This window comes from Thalassophryne amazonica, chromosome 7 (genome assembly GCF_902500255.1).
Source record: "Thalassophryne amazonica chromosome 7, fThaAma1.1, whole genome shotgun sequence".
Taxonomy (NCBI): domain Eukaryota; kingdom Metazoa; phylum Chordata; class Actinopteri; order Batrachoidiformes; family Batrachoididae; genus Thalassophryne; species Thalassophryne amazonica.
This window is the reverse complement of record NC_047109.1, coordinates 37838873-37857636: the sequence shown is the minus strand read 5'-3', so window position 1 is coordinate 37857636 and position 18764 is coordinate 37838873. Positions and strand designations below refer to the sequence as shown.

General features: G+C 42.8%; 1 protein-coding gene across 1 annotated transcript in view; it reads left to right on the top strand.

Annotated features, from left to right (window-relative positions):
• The window catches only part of cadm4 (cell adhesion molecule 4), a 365953-nt gene that overhangs the window by 106491 nt on the left and 240698 nt on the right, over nucleotides 1-18764 (top strand). Inside the window, 1 exon segment of the mRNA XM_034174031.1 lies at nucleotides 9053-9340. Coding sequence (XP_034029922.1) covers nucleotides 9053-9340 — 288 coding nt within the window.

The following is an 18764-nucleotide window of genomic DNA, read 5'->3' as shown; positions in this document are numbered from 1 at the left end:
TGTAATAAGTGTAGCTTATTCGTAGCTTTGGAGGCCAGGCTGGGCGAATTGGAGACTCGGCTCCGCACCTTGGAAAATCCTACAGCTAGCCAGGCCCCTGTAGTCGGTGCGGACCAAGGTAGCATAGCCGCTGTTAGTTCCCCTCCAGCAGATCCCGAGCAGCCGGGAAAGCAGGCCGACTGGGTGACTGTGAGGAGGAAGCGTAGTTCTAAACAGAAGCCCCGTGTACACCACCAACCCGTTCACATTCCTAACTGTTTTTCCCCACTCGGTAACACACCCGCCGAGGAACAAACTCTGGTTATTGGCGACTCTGTTTTGAGAAATGTGAAGTTAGCGACACCAGCAACCATAGTCAGTTGTCTTCCGGGGGCCAGAGCAGGCGACATCGAAGGAAATTTGAAACTGCTGGCTAAGGCTAAGCGTAAATTTGGTAAGATTGTAATTCACGTCGGCAGTAATGACACCCGGTTACGCCAATCGGAGGTCACTAAAATTAACACTGAATCGTGTGTAACTTTGAAAAAACAATGTCGGACTCTGTAGTTTTCTCTGGGCCCCTCCCCAATCGGACCGGGAGTGACATGTTTAGCCGCATGTTCTCCTTGAATTGCTGGCTGTCTGAGTGGTGTCCAAAAAATGAGTGGTGGGCTTCATAGATAATTGGCAAAGCTTCTGGGGAAAACCTGCTCTTGTTAGGAGAGACGGCATCCATCCGACTTTGGATGGAGCAGCTCTCATTTCTAGAAATCTGGCCAGTTTTATTAAACCCTCCAAACCGTGACTACCCAGGGTTGGGACCAGGAAGCAGAGTTGTAGTCTTACACACCTCTCTGCAGCTTCTCTCCCCCTGCCATCCCCTCATTACCCCATCCCCTATTAGTAAATAATATAATAATATATCAACATATTGATTTATTCTGCCTTACAGAAACCTGGTTACAGCAGGATGAATATGTTAGTTTAAATGAGTCAACACCCCCGAGTCACACTAACTGCCAGAACGCTCGTAGCACGGGCCGAGGCGGAGGATTAGCAGGAATCTTCCACTCCAGCTTATTAATTAATCAAAAACCCAGACAGAGCTTCAATTCATTTGAAAGCTTGACTTTTAGTCTTGTCCATCCAAATTGGAAGTCCCAAAAACCAGTTTTATTTGTTGTTATCTATCGTCCACCTGGTCGTTACTGTGAGCTTCTCTGTGAATTTTCGGACCTTTTGTCTAACTTAGTGCTTAGCTCAGATAAGATAATTATAGTGGGCGATTTTAACATCCACACAGATGCTGAGAATGACAGCCTCAACACTGCATTTAATCTATTGTTAGACTCGATTGGCTTTGCTCAAAATGTAAATGAGTCCACCCACCACTTTAATCATACCTTAGATCTTGTTCTGACTTATGGTATGGAAATTGAAGACTTAACAGTATTCCCTGAAAACCCCCTTCTGTCTGATCATTTCTTAATAACATTTACATTTACTCTGATGGACTACCCAGCAGTGGGGAATAAGTTTCATTACACTAGAAGTCTTTCAGAAAGTGCTGTAACTAGGTTTAAGGATATGATTCCTTCTTTATGTTCTCCAATGCCATATACCAACACAGGGCAGAGTAGCTACCTAAACTCTGTGAGTGAGATAGATTATCTCGTCAATAGTTTTACATCCTCAATGAGGACAACTTTGGATGCTGTAGCTACTCTGAAAAAGAGAGCCTTAAATTAGAAATGCCTGACTCCGTGGTATAACTCACAAACTCGCAGCTTAAAGCAGATAACCCGTAAGTTGGAGAGGAAATGGCGTCTCACTAATTCTTCACTTAGCCTGGAAAAAAAGTCTGTTGCTCTATAAAAAAAGCCCTCCATAAAGCTAGGACATCTTACTACTCATCACTTATTGAAGAAAATAAGAACAACCCCAGGTTTCTTTTCAGCACTGTAGCCAAGCTGACAAAGAGTCAGAGCTCTATTGAGCCGAGTATTCCTTTAACTTTAACTAGTAATGACTTCATGACTTTCTTTGCTAATAAAATTTTAACTATTAGAGAAAAAATTACTCATAACCATCCCAAAGACATATCATTATCTTTGGCTGCTTTCAGTGACGCCGGTATTTGGTTAGACTCTTTCTCTCCGATTGTTCTGTCTGAGTTATTTTCATTAGTTACTTCCTCCAAACCATCAACATGTCTATTAGACCCCATTCCTACCAGGCTGCTTAAGGAAGCCCTACCATTAATTAATGCTTCGATCTTAAATATGATCAATCTATCTTTATTAGTTGGCTATGTACCACAGGCTTTTAAGGTGGCAGTAATTAAACCATTACTTAAAAAGCCATCACTTGACCCAGCTATCTTAGCTAATTATAGGCCAATCTCCAACCTTCCTTTTCTCTCAAACATTCTTGAAAGGGTAGTTGTAAAACAGCTAACTGATCATCTGCAGAGCAATGGTCTATTTGAAGAGTTTCAGTCAAGTTTTAGAATTCATCATACTACAGAAACAACATTAATGAAGGTTAGAAATGATCTTCTTTTGGCCTCAGACAGTGGACTCATCTCTGTGCTTGTCCTGTTAGACCTCAGTGCTGCTTTTGATACTGTTGACCATAAACTTTTATTACAGAGATTAGAGCATGCCATAGGTATTAAAGGCATTGCACTGCGGTGGTTTGAATCATATTTATCGAATAGATTACAATTTGTTCATGTAAATGGGGAATCTTCTTCACATACTAAGGTTAATTATGGAGTTCCACAAGGTTCTGTGCTAGGACCAATTTTATTCACTTTATACATGCTTCCCTTAGGCAGTGTTATTAGACAGCATTGCTTAAATTTTCATTGTTACGCAGATGATACTCAGCTTTATCTATCCATGAAGCCAGAGGACACTCATCAATTAGCTAAACTGCAGGATTGTCTTACAGACATAAAGACATGGATGACCTCTAATTTCCTGCTTTTAAACTCAGATAAAACTGAAGTTATTATACTTGGCCCCACAAATCTTAGAAACATGGTGTCTAACCAGATCCTTACTCTGGATGGCATTACCCTGACCTCTAGTAATACTGTGAGAAATCTTGGAGTCATTTTTGATCAGGATATGTCCTTCAATGCGCATATTAAGCAAATATGTAGGACTGCTTTTTTGCATTTGTACAATATCTCTAAAATTAGAAAGGTCTTGCTCAGAGTGATGCTGAAAAACTAATTCATGCATTTATTTCCTCTAGGCTGGACTATTGTAATTCATTATTATCAGGTTGTCCTAAAAGTTCCCTGAAAAGCCTTCAGTTAATTCAAAATGCTGCAGCTAGAGTACTGACGGGGACTAGAAGGAGAGAGCATATTTCACCCATATTGGCCTCTCTTCATTGGCTTCCTGTTAATTCTAGAATAGAATTTAAAATTCTTCTTCTTACTTATAAGGTTTTGAATAATCAGGTCCCATCTTATCTTAGGGACCTCATAGTACCATATCACCCCAATAGAGCGCTTCGCTCTCAGACTGCAGGCTTACTTGTAGTTCCTAGGGTTTTTAAGAGTAGAATGGGAGGCAGAGCCTTCAGCTTTCAGGCTCCTCTCCTGTGGAACCAGCTCCCAATTCGGATCAGGGAGACAGACACCCTCTCTGCTTTTAAGATTAGGCTTAAAACCTTCCTTTTTGCTAAAGTGTATAGTTAGGGCTGGATCAGGTGACCCTGAACCATCCCTTAGTTATGCTGCTATAGACTTAGACTGCTGGGGGGTTCCCATGATGCACTGAGTGTTTCTTTCTCTTTTTGCTCTGTATGCACCACTCTGCATTTAATCATTAGTGATTGATCTCTGCTCCCCTCCACAGCATGTCTTTTTCCTGGTTCTCTCCCTCAGCCCCAGCCAGTCCCAGCAGAAGACTGCCCCTCCCTGAGCCTGGTTCTGCTGGAGGTTTCTTCCTGTTAAAAGGGAGTTTTTCCTTCCCACTGTCGCCAAGTGCTTGCTCACAGGGGGTCAATTTGACCGTTGGGGTTTTTCTGTAATTATTCTATGGCTTTGCCTTACAATATAATGCGCCTTGGCGCCTTGGGTGATGCCGACCGGTACTGCGACCGGCCCACCTGATAAGGACGCAGAACACAATGCATTGTAACAAAAAAAAAAAAAAAAAAAAAAAGAAAAAGCAAAATTGCACAAAAAAAAAATCCGCGAAACTGAGAGGCCGCGAAAGGGGGGTATAAACAACACACATGGTGACAAAGGTCCATTTCAGTTTGTACAGGGGCCAAAAGTTGTTCCAATTTCAGTTAAAAAAAAAAAAAAAAAATGATGCAAATTGTTGTTTGAGTTAATAGGGTTCTAAAAAAGAATAGCGTGCACCATTTGCCATGCATGTTTGGAGACCTAACATTCAACACAGTTAAAACTGTTTCATTTATTAATCCTTTTATTTCAACCAGTAACTTGCATCATTTTTTACTGAAATTGGAGCAACTTTAACTTTTGACATTGTTCAAACTAAAATTGACCTTTGTCACCATTTTTGCTGTTTTTACCCCATAACTCAAGAACATTCAGTCATAGATAGTCCAAACTATACCTTATATGAATAATTATGATCAGACAAATAATGTAGTATAGTTTTCAACATGATTGAAGCATTTTTACATTTTGACCTCTGTGTAAATCTTCAGTGACCCCCAGCTGGCTACAGCTACCACCCTGGGATGTTATAATGCATTTTTGTGTAGGCCATGGTACACTGAGGCTGGATTCTAAGTGTTGTTTCATCACCTTATGTGGTACCGATTAGGTCAAAATTGATGACTGGCTTATAGACTAAATGTGAATGTCAGTGCCCTGTCTGACATTCAGGCTCTCAGTTTGAGACTTAGGTTGAAGTTAATTTGTTTGAGGTGTTGGAAATAGTATACAAATCAGCCAATTACATACAAATAAAAAACCTGTTTCATGATCATATGGATTCATCATGTGTTTGTCATGAATGCTGATAGTGTCCCGAACAAAGCTTATTGCAGTCATTTCATCAGGTGTTACACAGAGCGCATGAAGACATGGGTATGAGCATCATTAATCCAGACTGACAGTGGACATTGCTGTCAAAAAATAATGATTGACAGCTTAATACAGGATGAAGTTGGGACATCTTGTACTGTAATAGTGGGCAGAGTTGCTGTCAAAAACACTCCACTTACACATAGATACAAGAAAAACACCTCTGAAGGTACATTTATTGTTTGATACAGCAGGTGGGGTTCACTTGTCACTTAGTTACCAAGTGATGAAAATAATCTAGAATTACATAGAGCTGGTTTGCACCAATTTAATACTGGTTGAATTTTTTTTAGTTCATACCATTGTGGCAGATCTGGTACCCATGAAAATTCAGTAAGATATATCTTATATATTATATTCCAATTCTAAGGTGGAACTATGCTAGTATATAAAGGTATATCTAAATATCTAAAAAGGAAGGGTGAAATAGGAAAGTAGAAAAGAGTAGCGTAGAGCCACTTAGGTGCCTGTTCTTGAGAACCAGGGATGGTAGGTTGAAAAGCTTTTTTTCCCATGGGACCTCTCCCTACCCATGTTACCCATGTTAGAGTTTGGTCATCTTTGCATTCATATACTATGAACAAACTACATCACCATTCACTCAGACAAACCTTTGTTTTCATACTGTCTCAGTGCCATCATTTGGTCCACATCTGAGTTAATATGACATGAGGTGCACATACAGAGGGCATAGTTTTCCCAGAATAGCAATGCCCAAAGGTATTACATCTAACAATCAACATCAGAGAGCTTTGACACATACAGTTGTGGGCATAGTTTTACAAACACCATGGTTAAAAGCTTTCATGTGAAATATTCCCAACATGAAAAATCTCGACAAAATATTACACTTGATCACCAGGACAAAGGCCAAGACATTGATTTTAATGTGCCTTTTGGATTGATGGTTTTCTCCCTGATCAGTAGCCTTTCAGGTCATGGTGATTGAGTGCTCTCTTAAAAATTGGACAATGTCATATTTTGAATGATGGCTTCAGGTCCTTCTGTTGAACATGTAGAACAAAACCTTCCTTCCTCAATGATGTAAAGTGTGTATTTAATAGATTGTACAGTTGCACATGGTCCAAGGAATCTTTTTAAGTACCTGATTCATAGAGTTCCCATCCAAGTAGGCCCATAAATACAGCCGCAGTTTACCAAATTATCCCAGAATTATACTAAGTAGCAGAAATACCAATTGGTTAGAATGCATAATGCCAAAATAAAAAAATAAATGCAGTGGCCATATTAGATTATTCAGAGACTGCATTTTTCAAAAACACTTTGTAAATACTGGCCATGGGTGCTATCACTTTGGGGAAAACAGAACCATGTGGGTGAAAGTAACACATCTTACATCAAAATACATGTCATAATCACCATCATGTTCTTTGACAGGGGGTGTGTCCACTGACAGCGGCAGCTGTTGAGATAGATCTCTGGTTCTGGACGTCCCAGCTGGAATACGTACTGTGTTTGGACGGACATAACCTAACAACTGTCCACTGTGACACGCATGTGTCTGTTTGCTGCCCTCACGTGGGCTGCATCGAGCGAGCGCACGGCGCGCACACTGACAGGCTGCCCCAGGTGAAACGGACAGTCAGATCATAACACGCAGTGGGTGATCTGAATGTGCACTGTGGTCGCTTCCTCTGTCTTTTCTGATGAAATAATGCTGAATTTATGTGGAAATAATTGTTGTACAAAAGCTTTAGAAATCTGTCGCTGAGACAGATGATGGCCGGAGTGCAGTTTAAGCAGAAACAAGGTGATAATGACTGAACCACGGCTGATGATGCATGCGCAGTGAAGGCAGGGCGGTTCGAGTTTTAGGGTGGACCGTTCAGTTGGTGACACCGTCTAGTCAATGCAAGTGGTTTTACTCCAATAAGAGTTGATTTTACACTATGTTGAGTTGATTTAGCCCTGTTTTAGAGTACGCATATTTAGAATGGGACCAAATGTTATCCCAGCAAAGTAAATTTTATGCTGCATTTACACATAACGACGGCACGTCACAAAAAAAAAAAAAAAACATTCTTGGCCGCTGATCACGAATGTGAGGATTCAGGGCAGAGGCGTCACGTGTTGCTGGTGAATTATCAGGAACCATTATGCATGGTCAAGAATAATGTCCCGCGTTGTTGCGCGCTATCGCGCTTAACAGCGCAGCATTAAGTTCTGTCACGTTGTGAATGAGGCAGATTGTCTCCACACACACACCCATATTCATCCAACCATCAGCTGCTGAACAATTCAGATCGCTCCAGTTTTTCCTAAACAGCCACAGCAGAACTTTGTGACTGCATGCTTAGTTGGGCTCTGTGCCATGGAGTGGTGCAGAGAGGAGGAGGAGACGGAGAATGCCATGTGTGGCTTCACGCAGCTCTCGTCTCGCTCTTTTTCCCAAATTTCAGGCACATGCAGCAGGTGGAACACCTGCAGGACCGCGCTGAGGAGCGCTGGAACGAGACTTTTAGCAGACTTGGCGTCACTGTCCTTGTTCAGCATACTGCAACAATGAAACTGAATGCGGTGCAGCAGGGTTTAATTGTGCGCACATCAGAGAACAACGCTGTCACTCTCTATTAAGGATCATCACTAATCAAGATGGCTCAACATGCTCAGTTGTGACCTTCGCGACATGAGACGAAATGAGGGTGGTGCGTGACATTCATGGCAGATTTTTTGACAGGCAAAAACATGCTCCAAAAGCATCACGAATATCACTCACTATTAAGAAACCTATTCAGATGCGTTAAGTCACATTAAGAATGTCAGGAATGTGCCAAGAATGACGCAAATATGACATTCGTAACGCGCCTTGCCTATGTGTAAATGCACCTTTACTCAGCAAAATTTAGCAGGATTACGCAAAGAATAATGGAGTGATTTTGTTGAAATTTGGTGGAAGGGTGGGGTATGGGTCTGGGAGGAGCCCATTAATTTTTCTTTTCACTTTTTTAAGTACAAACAAAGGTACACAGTTGAAAACAAAACATCCTTGGTAGAGGTAAAAAAAAAAGAAAGGTGGGCTTTGGAGAAACTAAGCCCACAGCCTTCTTTTGAGACAACTGTGCTACCCACTCATCTGCTGTCCAACCCTGGCAGCCCCACAAACCAAGACATTTCACAACTCAAATTATTCAAAATAACACTCTATAAAAGCCTGCCAGGAAAATGTGTTAAAGCATCAGAATGATAGATTTTGGCAGTCATTGTTTAATGCACAGACATGAAGTATGTTACTTGTAATAAAACCCAAAACCAGAAAAAAAACTTTTAGTGCCTTATGTTTGTCTTAGAAACATTACGAACAAGAGTGGCACTCAGCGCATGCATACGAGTGCATCATACATCCAATACCCAACCATTGATACCTTCACTGGCAGACAGAGGAAGATGGTCAGATTTCTACATTTTTCTCCAGAACACCTTTGTGATGTCACAAGGTGAAAATATTAGACACAAAAGGTAACACTTTGTCACAATGACATCCAAGGCAGCCAACAAACTAGTGTTATTAAAGATGGGTTTTTTTCATTAGTTAGTACTTTTTTCAAAACAGTTGACACTTTTTTCTTTTTTCTTTTTTACAGTGCATTGTACTGTGTTCCAGTTTGTGTAGGGTTGTAGATCATGTCCAAAGTGGAACACCTACTTGCTTAACCAAGCGATTGTGACTCAACAATGAATTGCAATAGAACTTTTTCATTGTATGCAAATTTAATCTTGTATTCTTGAACATGATCAAAATACCATCTGCATGATGGTGTAGCAGTTAGCACTGATACTCCAGAACACTCTTCCCCATGTCTGTTTCTAAAACCATGCGGGTTTGACTAAGTGATCGGCTCTACACTGAGTGACGTGAACGAGAGACTGAATGTGTCCCTGTCTATATATTAGCTAACACTCATCTTCTCTCTCTGTGATCCACCTCATCCACCCCTTATCTCACCCTCCCTCCCCCCACTCCACAAACAGCTCTGAAGGATGACCGTTTCCAGATGGTGCATTTCACGCCGCGCCTGGTGCTCATCACATTATCCAACGTTAGCGTGTCGGATGAGGGCGGCTACTCCTGCCAGCTCTACACCAATGCCACACACCATCAGGTGGCCATGCTGTCTGTGTTGGTGCCCCCCGAAACGCCCACAGTCGAGGTGAAGAAGGATGCTGTGGAAGGCGGTGAGGTGGAACTGACTTGTGTGTCAATGCGGAGCAAGCCAGCCGCCACCCTGCGTTGGGTCCGAAACGGCCGAGAGATACCAGGTACAGCCTGCTGAGAAAGAGAGAGATGGATCCAAAAACTAACATGCTGAAATGGGTGGATGATATTTTTCCTGAAAGGAAGATGAAAGGATGGATGATTATTGATAAATGGTGGATGGACAGAAATGGAGTAAAGCAGATGAACAGAATGGATGTTTTACCTGCAGCGCTGATATTTCGCTGATTTGTGAAGTTTTCTTTGCAAAGTTTGCAGTATATATATATATATATATATATATATATATATATATATATATATATATATATATATATATATATATATATATATATATATATATATATATATATATACTGACACCTTTACATGAAAGCATATATGCGATATGCACTTCACATTGTGCACTCTTCTCCCTCTAATTCTTTTTATACCCACAGGCAAGCACACAAACAGCCACATTTTATTCTTTTCTATCTCTGTGTGGCTCTTTGATTCTGATAAATCTGTGAGTCATCCATCACTGTGTTACCTTGATCCATCCTTCTTCTAACTCACTATCTCTCTTTGTTTCTCCAAGTTAAGTATTCTATCTGAGCTTGTCCTTGCCGTGAGTCCGTTGAACATACACAGAAGTCATTTTTGCACTCTGCTGTTAAATCTGCAGTATTGTATAATGCTGAAAAACTGATTGGGCTTGCCAGAATCACAATTTCTTGTGGCTTCTGTTTCAGTTTTTTTGCTCAGGGTCATCTATGGAGCCACACGTTGATTTGGTGTCATGTTTTACACTGGATGCCCTGTCTAATGCAACTCCACACAAGCTGTATAACATGGAGAATGGGCATGAGTGGACTTGAACTGTGGTGAACCTGCTACTGCTCACCCAGCACTGTGTGGTTTTTAATCTTTTTTTATCTGGAGTGTTCTCTCTCTCTCTCTCACCCTGTATGATCCAAGATCATGTGTAGTGAATTTTGTGCAATTTCATGCACAGTTCTTTTTTCTCTCTCTCTTTTCCATTTGTGGCAACCCCAAGTGGCTTACTAGTCCCAAATTTGGGAGGCAATCTCTGTTCATTCTTATGTATTATTGTACCAAGGTTTGTACGTATCAAGCCATCAATCCCATCATCAAGTCTTCCGAAGGGGAAGCAGAGACTGGGGACTCAGAGGCGGACTCATCCATTAACCAGGCCGAGGTGGTCAGAAAGCTCCTCGGTGGCAAGGCTCCTGGGGTGGATGAAATCCGTCCTGGGTACCTTAAGTCTCTGGATGTTGTGGGACTGTCTTGGTTGACATGCCTCTGCAACATCGCATGGCAGTCAGGGACAGTGCCTCTGGATTGGCATACCAGGGTGGTGGTCCCTCTGTTTAAGAAGGGGGACTGGAGGGTGTGTTCCAACTGTAGGGGATCACACTCCTCAGCCTCCCCAGTAAGGTCTATTCCAGAGTACTGGAGAGGAGAATTCAACTGATAGTCGAACCTCGGATTCAGGAGGAGCAGTGTGGTTTTCGTCCTGGTCGTGGCACACTGGACCAGCTCTACACCCTCCATTGGGTGCTCGAGGGTTCATGGGTGTTCGCCCAACCAGTCCACATGTGCTTTGTGGATCTAGAGAAGGCGTTCGACCGTGTCCCTCGGGGCACCCTGTGGGGGGGTGTTCCGGGAGTACGGGGTCCCGGGTCCTTTGCTAAGGGCTATCCGGTTCCTGTATGACTGCAACAGGAGCTTGGTTTACATTACCGGTAGTAAGTCAAACCTGTTTCCAGTGCACGTTGGCTTCTGCCAGGGCTGCCCTTTGTTACCAGTTCTATTCATTACCTTTACGGACAGAATTTCTAGGCACAGCCAGGGTGTAGAGTGAACCACAGAATCTCATCTCTGCTGTTTGAGGACGATGTGGTGCTGTTGGCTTCATCAAATCAGGACCTTCAGTGTGCACTGGGGTGGTTTGCAGCCGAGTCTGAAGTGTCCAGGATGAAAATCAGCACCTCCAAATCCGAGGCCATGGTTCTTGACCGGAAAAAGTTGCTTTGCCCTCTTCAGGTCGGTGAAGTGTCCTTGCCTCAAGTGGAGGAGTTATAGTATCTCGGGGGCTTGTTCACGAGCGAGGGACGGATATAGCGTGAGATCGACAGACGGATCGGTGCAGCGTCTGCAGTGATGCGGTCGCTGTATCGGACCATTGTGGTGAAGAGAGAGCTGAGCAGGAGGGCAAAGCTCTCGATTTACCGATCGATCTACGTTCCGACCCTCACCTATGGTCATGAGATTTGGCTCATGACCGAAAGAATGAGATCGCGAGTACAAATGGCCGAGATGAGTTTCCTCCCCAGGGTGGCTGGGTGCTCCCTTAGAGATAGGGTGAGGAGCTCAATCACTTGGGAGGAGCTCGGAGTCGAGCCGCTGCTCCTCCACGTCAAAAGGAGCCAGCTGAGGTGCCTCGGGCATCTTTTCCGGATGCCCCCTGGACCCCTCGCTGGAGAGGTGTTCCGGGCATGTCCCATTGGGAGGAAGACCCAGGACACGCTGGAGGGACTACGTCTCTCAGCTGGCTTGGGAACGCCCCGGAGGAGCTGGGGAGGTGTGTGTGGATCGGGAGGTCTGGGCGGCTTTGTTTGAGCTGCTGCCCCCGCGACCCGAGTCCGGCTAAAGCGGAAGAAAATGGATGGATGGATGGGTTTGTGCGTATTGGCTTTCATGCTGCAAAGAAATGCAAGACTTCCAGTTTTGCCTGAAATCATTATATTAAATATATATAAAATGGCTGTCAGTTAAATATCATTTATGCAAACAAAAACAACATATTAAAACTAACCTCCATGTTCCTTGAAATTAAAATGCAGCAATTAACTGATGACAGATGGGGAGATAGATGGATGCTAGTGAGGACAGACTTATTAAAACCTGCTGAACTTTGATGTACCAGCTCAGTCTAAAAACCAACTTTGTTTTGTCCATGTAATATCCCATAGATATGTCTACCACCAGCTGGATGTTTAGGAAATGCTCATCTGGTGATGGATTAATTGGACAGTGAACAAGACAAAATGGTTCTTCACATATTATTTAGGTGATGGTTTAGTGGTTAAAGTGATGGATTGAGGCAAGACTGTTCAAATTCTCCATCAGACTCTAAAGCTGCTAAGGGCCCATGGGCAACATCCTTAACCCCAAAGTTGTTCCACATGCATAGTTGTGCACCTTGCACAGCAAGATGCAGCAATTGGTGTGTTTGTGAATGGGTGAATGCAAGGCATCACTATAATGCCATTTGAGCATGAAAATGCTATTTGGCCCTGACTCAGTTAAGTTCAAAAATGCTTCATCCAAACACTTTCAGTATTTTCAGTGTTGGGGGGGGGGGTGCCCCTCAAGCAAATTTATTGCTGTCTATGACAACAATAAACAGCTCATGAGTAGCTGCAATGACATCACAGCACTTTTCTTCAACATTCAGGGATTTTCAGCTAAGTGCTGGTGCACCAAAACGTGCTAAAGTCTGAAAAAAGACTCTGGGTGCAGCATTTCTGGAGGCGGCTGCCTGTGCTCCGTTGTCATTTAGAGAAATTGAATAAAGATGCTGGTGCCCAGAGTCGTAGAAAAAATATGCTTAATGGACATGGGAATGAAGATTATGAGGGAATGTCAGCATTTTGGCCATGTGGCACTATTCACCACCAGTGAGCAGGTGCCTCATTGTTGAGGACCCAAACAGACGGAGCAGGTGAAGGTGATGTTCATGTTGTGCTTGGCTATAGCACATAGATGAGTACTTTTGAGAAGTAGGGATGGATTGGTTGTCTGCCTGGATGGTTGCCATCCAGGACCCAAGGTGATTCCATAGTGTGGTGGATCTGGCACCTTGTGGCATTGGCACATCCTCCCAGATCTTATCTGACCTGTCTTCAGAAGTGTTAGCGAAAAGGTTCTAGACAATATGCGGATGTTGGGTAAATTACCAAAAATGGTGAACGGCTCTTAAAACTGACATGTAGTTTGTCTACTTACTGAACACTGGACAGGCCATGTGCTCCTCACTGCTGTCCACAAAACTAACAAACCAGTACCTGCAGGGAAGAACATGAGGATTTTCTGCCTGAGATTCCCACCCTGGTAGTTTTATGTTGTGAGTGAACTTAAGATTCAAATATTGACCAGGAGATGGACTTAGAAAACCAGATGCTGCATTAAAGAGATGCCCAGATTGAACAAAAAGAGTCCCCATTACGGCGCTGGGATCTTGAAAGCAGACGTCACATGCACCGCTGCTAACAAGAGCCCCAACCTCTGGGCTTGCTTGCATTTTAAGCCTGTACTTGGCCAACCTTCAAGTGAGCAGGCCTTCCCTGCTATGTGATTAGGTGAAAAAGTGTTTATGTTTGACCTTATGTGCAGGTGACATGTTTGCATTGCTATCGGAAATGGTATGTCTAAAAGTGAAACTGTGTTTTGTCTGTAGCATGGTATGCCAAGAACAGTATACATCATGGCCTTCAAGAGGAGATATGAAGTTATACCAAGAACACGGCCCTGAGACATGCTGCCGGCATTCCAGAGGAGATATGGAGCTATCAAAATAAACCTAAAACATGACCTTGAGACATACTGCCCAGCAATGCCCATTATGTGGGAAAATTCTAGTTAAAAATAGAAAACAGAACAAGAAACTCAAAACCCTAATTAAGAAATAAATAGTCTTTGTGGCAGGGCATTGTGGCAAAACAAAACAATGAATTACAGACAGTTAACTCAAACCACTGATTCACAGTATTCCAAAACCATTTGTGAACATTGTTCCTTTGTTCCATCATGAGCTGTGCAAGATTTGGCCTCAATGTGTCACCAACTGATTTGAAAGATATTCCTTGAAGTGGTCCACTTGCTTTGGTGTTGAAACATATTAAAAAAAGTAATCACACTGGTTTTGAATTTCATGCGGTTTGAACAGAGTCTGTATGTGCTAGTGCACATATGTTGCTTTTTATGTTACAATCTTAAAAATGTGCATGTGTTGTGATAATTTTAATGCAACATGATAATGTACAGAAACTTCTAGTGTATGGTGTAGTAGATTTGGCACTGGTCCCCATCATGGTAGAGAGTAGAGTTGATATGATTGCAATTCCTGCTGATGGAAATGGCAGGGCAGAGTCTACCCCCAGGCAGAGGACAGGGACCAACTGGTGGCAGCGGGGTGGAGGAGGAGATGTCTTGTTGGTGAGCTGTAAACAGCAAGAGGTGAATGAGATCATTGATGTTTTAAGGGATGTGCACAGTTCTTATTGGTTGAGAGCCGATGACTAATACAGTGGGGCCAAAAAGTATTAAGTCAGCCCCTGATTGTGCAAGTTCTCCTACTTAGAAAGATGAGAGAGGTCTGTAATTTTCATCATAGGTACATTTCAACTAAGACAGACAAAATGAGAAAAAAAAAATTCAGTAAATCACATTTTTTAAAGAATTTATTTGTATATTATGGTGGAAAATAAGTATTTGGTCACCCACAAACAAGCAAGATTTCTGGCTCTTACAGACCTGTAACTTCTTCTTTAAAAAGCGTTTCTGTCCTCCATCTGTTACCTGCACAACCTGGTCTCATGGCAAGTCATGATTCAGCAGGACGAAATATGCATTAATCTATTGGTTCGTGATATTGTGATGAAAAGCACCTCATTTTTGTCACAGCAGCATAAATTCATTCTATTTCATTCCGTGATGACTGCACGAAATTAAAAGTGAAGCGGGGGGTCGGGGTGGTTATGGTTAGGGTGGGGGGAAAGAGTAAGATTAGGTTATGGTTAAGGTTAGGGTCGGGGTAGGAGTAGGGTTAGGAATAGTAAGTTAAAAAAAACCCTGTCACGAAAATTTTACTCATTTTGTCACGGGAGCACGAAAAAAAAAACATGAGACTGGGTTGTACCTGCATTAATGGCATCTGTTTGAACTTGTTATCTGTATAAAAGGCACCTGTCCACATCCTCAAACAGTCAGACTCCAAACTCAACCATGGCCAAGACCAAAGAGCTGTTGTAGGACACCAGAAAGAAAATTGTAGATGGGCACCAGGCTGGGAAGAGCGAGTTTCCAATAGTCAAGCAGGTTGGTGTGAATAAATCAACTGTTGGAGCAATTGTAAGAAAATGGAAGACATACAAGACCATTGATAATCTCCCTTGATCTGGGGCTCCACGCCAGATCTCATCCCGGCGGGTCAAAATGATCATGAGTGAACAAAAATCCCAGAACTAAACGGAGGGACCTGATGAATGACCTGCAGATTGCTGGGACCAAAGTAACAAAGGCTACACACTACGCAGAGAGGGACTCAAATCCTGCAGTGCCAGGCATGTCCCCCTGCTTAAGCCAATACGTGTCTAGGCCCGTCTGAAGTTTGCCAGAGAGCATATGATCCAGAAGAGGATTGGGAGAATATCATGTGGTCAGATGAAACCAAAATAGAACTTTTTAGTAGAAACTCAACTAGTCATGTTTGGAGGAAGACGAATGCTGAGTTGCATCCCAAGAACACCATACCTACTGTGAAGCATGGGGGTGGAAACATCATGCTTTGGGGCTGTTTTTCTGCAAAGGGGACAGTACAACTGATCTGTGTTAAGGGAAGAATGAACGTGGCCATGTATTGTGAGATTTTAAGCCAAAACCTCCTTCCATCAGTGAGATCATTGAAGATGCAACATGGCTGGGTCTTCCAGCATGACAATGTTCCCAAACACACTGCTTGGGCAACAAAGGAGTGGCTCCATAAAAAGCATTTCAAGGTCATGGAGTGGCAAAGCCAGTCTCCAGACCTCAACCCCATAGAAAATTTGTTGAGGGAGTTGAAAGTCTGTGTTGCCCAGTGACAGCCCCAAAACATCACGGCTCTAGAGGAGATCTGCATGGAGGAATGGGCCAAAATACCAGCTACAGTGTGTGCAAACCTGGTGAAGACTTACAGGAAACATTTGACCTCTGTCATTACCAACAAAGTTTGTGTTACAAAGTATTGAGTTGAACTTTTGTTAATGACAAAATACTTATTTTCCACCATAATATACAAATAAATTCTTTAAAAATCCTACAATGTGATTTCCTGGATTTTTTTTTTTCTCATTTTGTCTCTCATAGTTGAAGTGTACCTATGATGAAAATTACAGACTCTCTCATCTTTCTAAGTAGGGGATCTTGCACAATCAGGGACTGACTAAATACTTTTTGGCCCCACTAAAGATCTGAGTATTCTGATAGAACTTACGTTGTGCTGCATTTCCTTCAAAGCTCCTCTAATTGTACAGCTCAGCTCCCCCAGCCCTTGCACAACCACCCCCTCACCCAAAAAAAGAATAAAGTGATTCATACAATTATTTACTTATTTCTTTTAAAAACACATGTGAGAAACCCTCTTTGGTTTATGCAAAGAAAATGATCTTTTTAATTAATTTTGTTTATCAAGTAAGTGTCTAAGGCTAGCACGATGGCTTAGTGATTAGCACTGTTGCCTCACAGCGAGAAGGTCATGGGTTCAATTCCCGCCTGTGGCCTTTCTGTGTGGAGTTTGCATGTTCTCCCTGTGTTTGCGTGGGTTTCCTCCGGGTGCTCCGGTTTCCTCCCACATCCAAAGACATGCGGGTTAGGTGGACTGGAATCTTTAAATTGTCCGTAGGTGTGCGTGCAGGTGTGAATGTGTTTGTTTGTCTGTTTGTGGCCCTGTGACAGACTAGCGTCCTGTCCTGGGTGTGCTCCGCCTCGAGCTCTATGACTGCTGGGATAGGCTCCCCGCGACCCTTGATTGGACTAAGCGGTTGAAGATGAGTGTGTGTGCGAGAAGTAAGTGTCTTATGTCTTTTTTAGTACACTCGAAGAAATGAAACATATAGGTGAAGTTTCCGGTTTGCTAACTTCAGAGAGACAAAATGTCGAGCACCTCCCTGTGATCTTTGGCATCCCCCTAAGAGGGGCTCGGACCCCAGGTTGGCAACCAGGCCATTATCCTGTCACTCTTTTTTGTCCTGTAACAGCTTTTGCAGTAAATCAGAGTTACCAAGAGAGCTGCAGTGCATTTCTAAATAACAAAGTTATTATTACGTTGTTGTTTTCTGTACTATACAGATCATGTTTTTAATTACTCAATACATGAGATTCCACAGTCGTACATAATTTCTTGTTTTACATTTTATATTTTGTCTACATTTTATTTTTAGTTGCACATATATTTAAATAATTTATTTTGTTAAATTTTATTATCTTTTATTTGGCTAATAATTACTCACACTTCAGAAAAGCACCTTTTGGAGTTGCCCTCAAAGCTCGTTAAAGTGTAAATTACAATGACTATAAAGGCGATTCTGATTCTGATATTCTGTGATAATGTGCTGTCAGCAGGTTTTGGGACATGCATTTAACAACGCTTTACACTTTCAAACATCATGTCTTCACCTTTTTTTACTTTTTTTAACTTTCTATTTTCGTCTGACAGTCATCTATTTCATCCCTTCTTTTCCTTTCCTCCGTCAGAAGGTGCCTGTCGCTGTCATTCCTTCCTCTGCCAATTCATCTGATCCCCTTTCTTTCTTTCTTACTGGACTTACTGGTGACAGAGAACTGACGCTCTTTGGCTACAATCGCGAGGGTTCGAGGAGTCGCGGAGGCTCTTCTCTCCGTTTCTCGTCTCTTTTGGATCAGAGTTAAATGAACTGTGACACTAAAGGACACTAAAGCTGATCCCCACAGATATGGCTAAGCATGCTTTAATTAAGACGCTATCTACCCTGTGCTCCCTTATTTCTCCTCGTCTGCGCCCACAGCCATCCTCTCTGCCTCTCTCTCCTCGGATGTCCTCCCTGCCCTCACTCTCACTTTTCCTCCTCCTTCTCCTTCACGCTTCGATAGGGCTCGCTTTCATTTCCTTGTCGGCAATAATTAAAAACTCACAGCGATATAAGTAATATGCTTGTATTCTGCCTCAACAAGCAAAAAAATCCCAGTACGTGACCATGTCAAGACCCGTTAGTTTGGCCCTGCTGTTCCTCCTCCTCCCTTCTGTCTCTCCTCCTCCTCTCTTCTTGCATCTTGCCTCCACTGTGCATCTGGCTCGGCACCCTTATCTATACTTTCATGTCTGAGCTCATCTCACCACAGCTCTCTTTGCTCTCCTCACCCCCCCCCCCCCCCCCATCAGTCACAGCCGTTTTGCTGCCCTCTTTCTCCCTGTCTGTGTCACCCCTCAACCTTTCTTCCCTCACCCTCTTCCATTGATGCCCCTCTCTCTTCTTGTCTGTCTGAGTTAAAATCTTTGAGTTACACTGTGCATATTCTTCTTTTATCATCCAGCCTCATTTCTCTCTCTTTCTCTCTCTCTCCCTAAGACACACACACACACACTTGCATAGAAGCACTCACTTAATTTGCCATCTGCAAACAAACAGTTCTGCAGCTTGTAATTGCCATGAAATATAGATGCAA